Here is a 2,025-nt window from a genome sequence, read left to right on the forward strand (position 1 = left end):
TTCTTTGATTTTTCAAGACTCACCCTTCAAGATCATCAACGCCCGAGGACCTTTCAGCCCATTGATTTCCAAGGACTCATCAGTTGGCGCTGTCTGTGGGAAAGAAATTTGTTGCCCTTTGAACTTAATTTGTTGAGTTCTGTGATTTCTTTCTCCAACAAAGGGTTGAAATGGTTCGGACAAGATCTAGGGCTACTAGTCCAGGCCCTCAACAAAGCAGGGACGCCTCCAGTAACCCTCATCGCGACCGTCAATCAGTACCCACCATGCAACCATCTTCATTCCAACACATGCAATCCATGGCCGCTGCTATGACGGAGTTATCTCGCCAGAACCAGGAGTTGGTCAGACAACTTGATTTAAGGAAGCAGCGTCATGAATGGAACACCGAAGAACGGGACCAAAGTCAAGAAGAGGAAAGGAATGTTGAACCTAAAAACCAGTCAAGGGGTACCGCTTCACGGAGGGTACCTCATTTGGAAAGGGAAATGGATCAAATGAGAAGAGTTATGGACAAGATGAGGGAGAATATGAGGAAAACGAACCCTGTAGAAGACTCAGTTCACAGGATTGATTCCCCCTTTATGGCTTCCATCAATGCTCACCCTTTGCCACCCAAGTTCAAGATGCCTCTATTAGATTCGTATGATGGGACGCGGGATCCTTTTGACCATATTGCCACCTTCAAAACTACTATGCACCTTCAAGGAGTTCCAGATGAAATAATGTGCAGAGCTTTTCCTACTACCCTCAAAGGACCTGCACGAGTGTGGTTCAGCAAAATACCTCCTAACACAGTGATATCCTTCGAAAAGTTAAGCAGGTTATTCGTTAATAATTTTATTGGAGGGCAGAGGCATAAACGTTCTTCGTCTAGCTTGCTAACCATAGAGCAAGGGAAGAATGAAAGTTTGTGGTCCTTTATCACGCGGTTCAACAGGGATGCTTTGACAGTGGACGAGGTGGATGATAAGCTCCTTTTGGCGGCATTCTATAATGGGGTTCATTCTGATTTGTTTATCCATAAGTTATATGAACAGGTGCCTCAGACCATGGCTGAACTAGTTCATTCAACCCAGAACTTTATGAATGCAAGGGATGCTATCATAGCCAAGAAGAGGAAGAGAGTTGAGAAAGTTGAAGCCAACCCAATGCGTCAGTCGGAACAAGGTCCTTGTCCTAAGAAGGGACGAACAGAAAATAAGAAGGACCGAGAGAAGAAAGCAGGTCCTTTAGCGTGGAATCAACAGTACACCCCTTTGAACGTGCCACTCGAGCAAGTCCTTATGCAAATCAAGGACGAGCCTTCTTTGAAGTGGCCAGAGAAGATGAAAGGAGATCCCAACAAGTGCAATAGGAATAAGTATTGTCGCTTCCATAGAGAACATGGGCATGATACAGACGAATGCTTTGATTTGAAGCAGCAGATTGAGAATCTTATCAGGCAAGGGAAGCTGAGAAATTTCCTTGAACGAGATCACAAAGACGAGAAATTGAAAGGGAAGGTAGAGGAATCGTCACGACCACCACTCGGAGAAATAAGAATCATCCTTGGGGGAAGTTCTATAGGACAGACGTCCAAGTCAAAGAAGGCATACTTGAAAGTGGTGCAAAACGTCCAACTCTCTGGACAATCACCGAGAGCAAGGACTACGGACGAGCAGGCAATCACCTTCAAGGACGAGGATGCCGAAAGAATTCATCACCCTCATGACGATGCTATTGTCATCACCTTCCTTATTGCAAAATACAAGACTAGAAGGGTGCTGATAGATAATGGAAGTTCGGCTGATATTTTGTATTATCCAGCTTTTCAGTAGATGCGGTTAGGACAATACCGGCTCCGACCAGTAAGCTCCCCCTTAATAGGTTTTGGTGGAATAAAGGTACAACTTGTGGGTGTTATTTCATTACCAGTGACAGTGGGGGCATACCCGCAACAAGTCACCAAGGAGGTGAACTTCCTTGTGGTAGATTGTTCATCCTCCTACAATGCCATAATTGGAAGGCCGAATTTAAACAGTT

General features: G+C 45.0%; 1 protein-coding gene across 1 annotated transcript; it reads left to right on the plus strand.

The window, feature by feature from the left end:
• The first annotated feature begins 299 nt into the window (after positions 1 to 299).
• Positions 300 to 1,820, plus strand: LOC112036061 (uncharacterized). Its single transcript, XM_065782306.1, has one exon. The coding sequence runs from the start codon at positions 300 to 302 to the stop codon at positions 1,818 to 1,820; it is 1,521 nt and encodes a 506-aa protein (XP_065638378.1).
• Positions 1,821 to 2,025: the final 205 nt, after the last annotated feature.

This window comes from Quercus suber, unplaced genomic scaffold (assembly GCF_002906115.3).
Source record: "Quercus suber isolate HL8 unplaced genomic scaffold, Cork oak 2.0 scaffold_297, whole genome shotgun sequence".
Lineage (NCBI taxonomy): Eukaryota > Viridiplantae > Streptophyta > Magnoliopsida > Fagales > Fagaceae > Quercus > Quercus suber.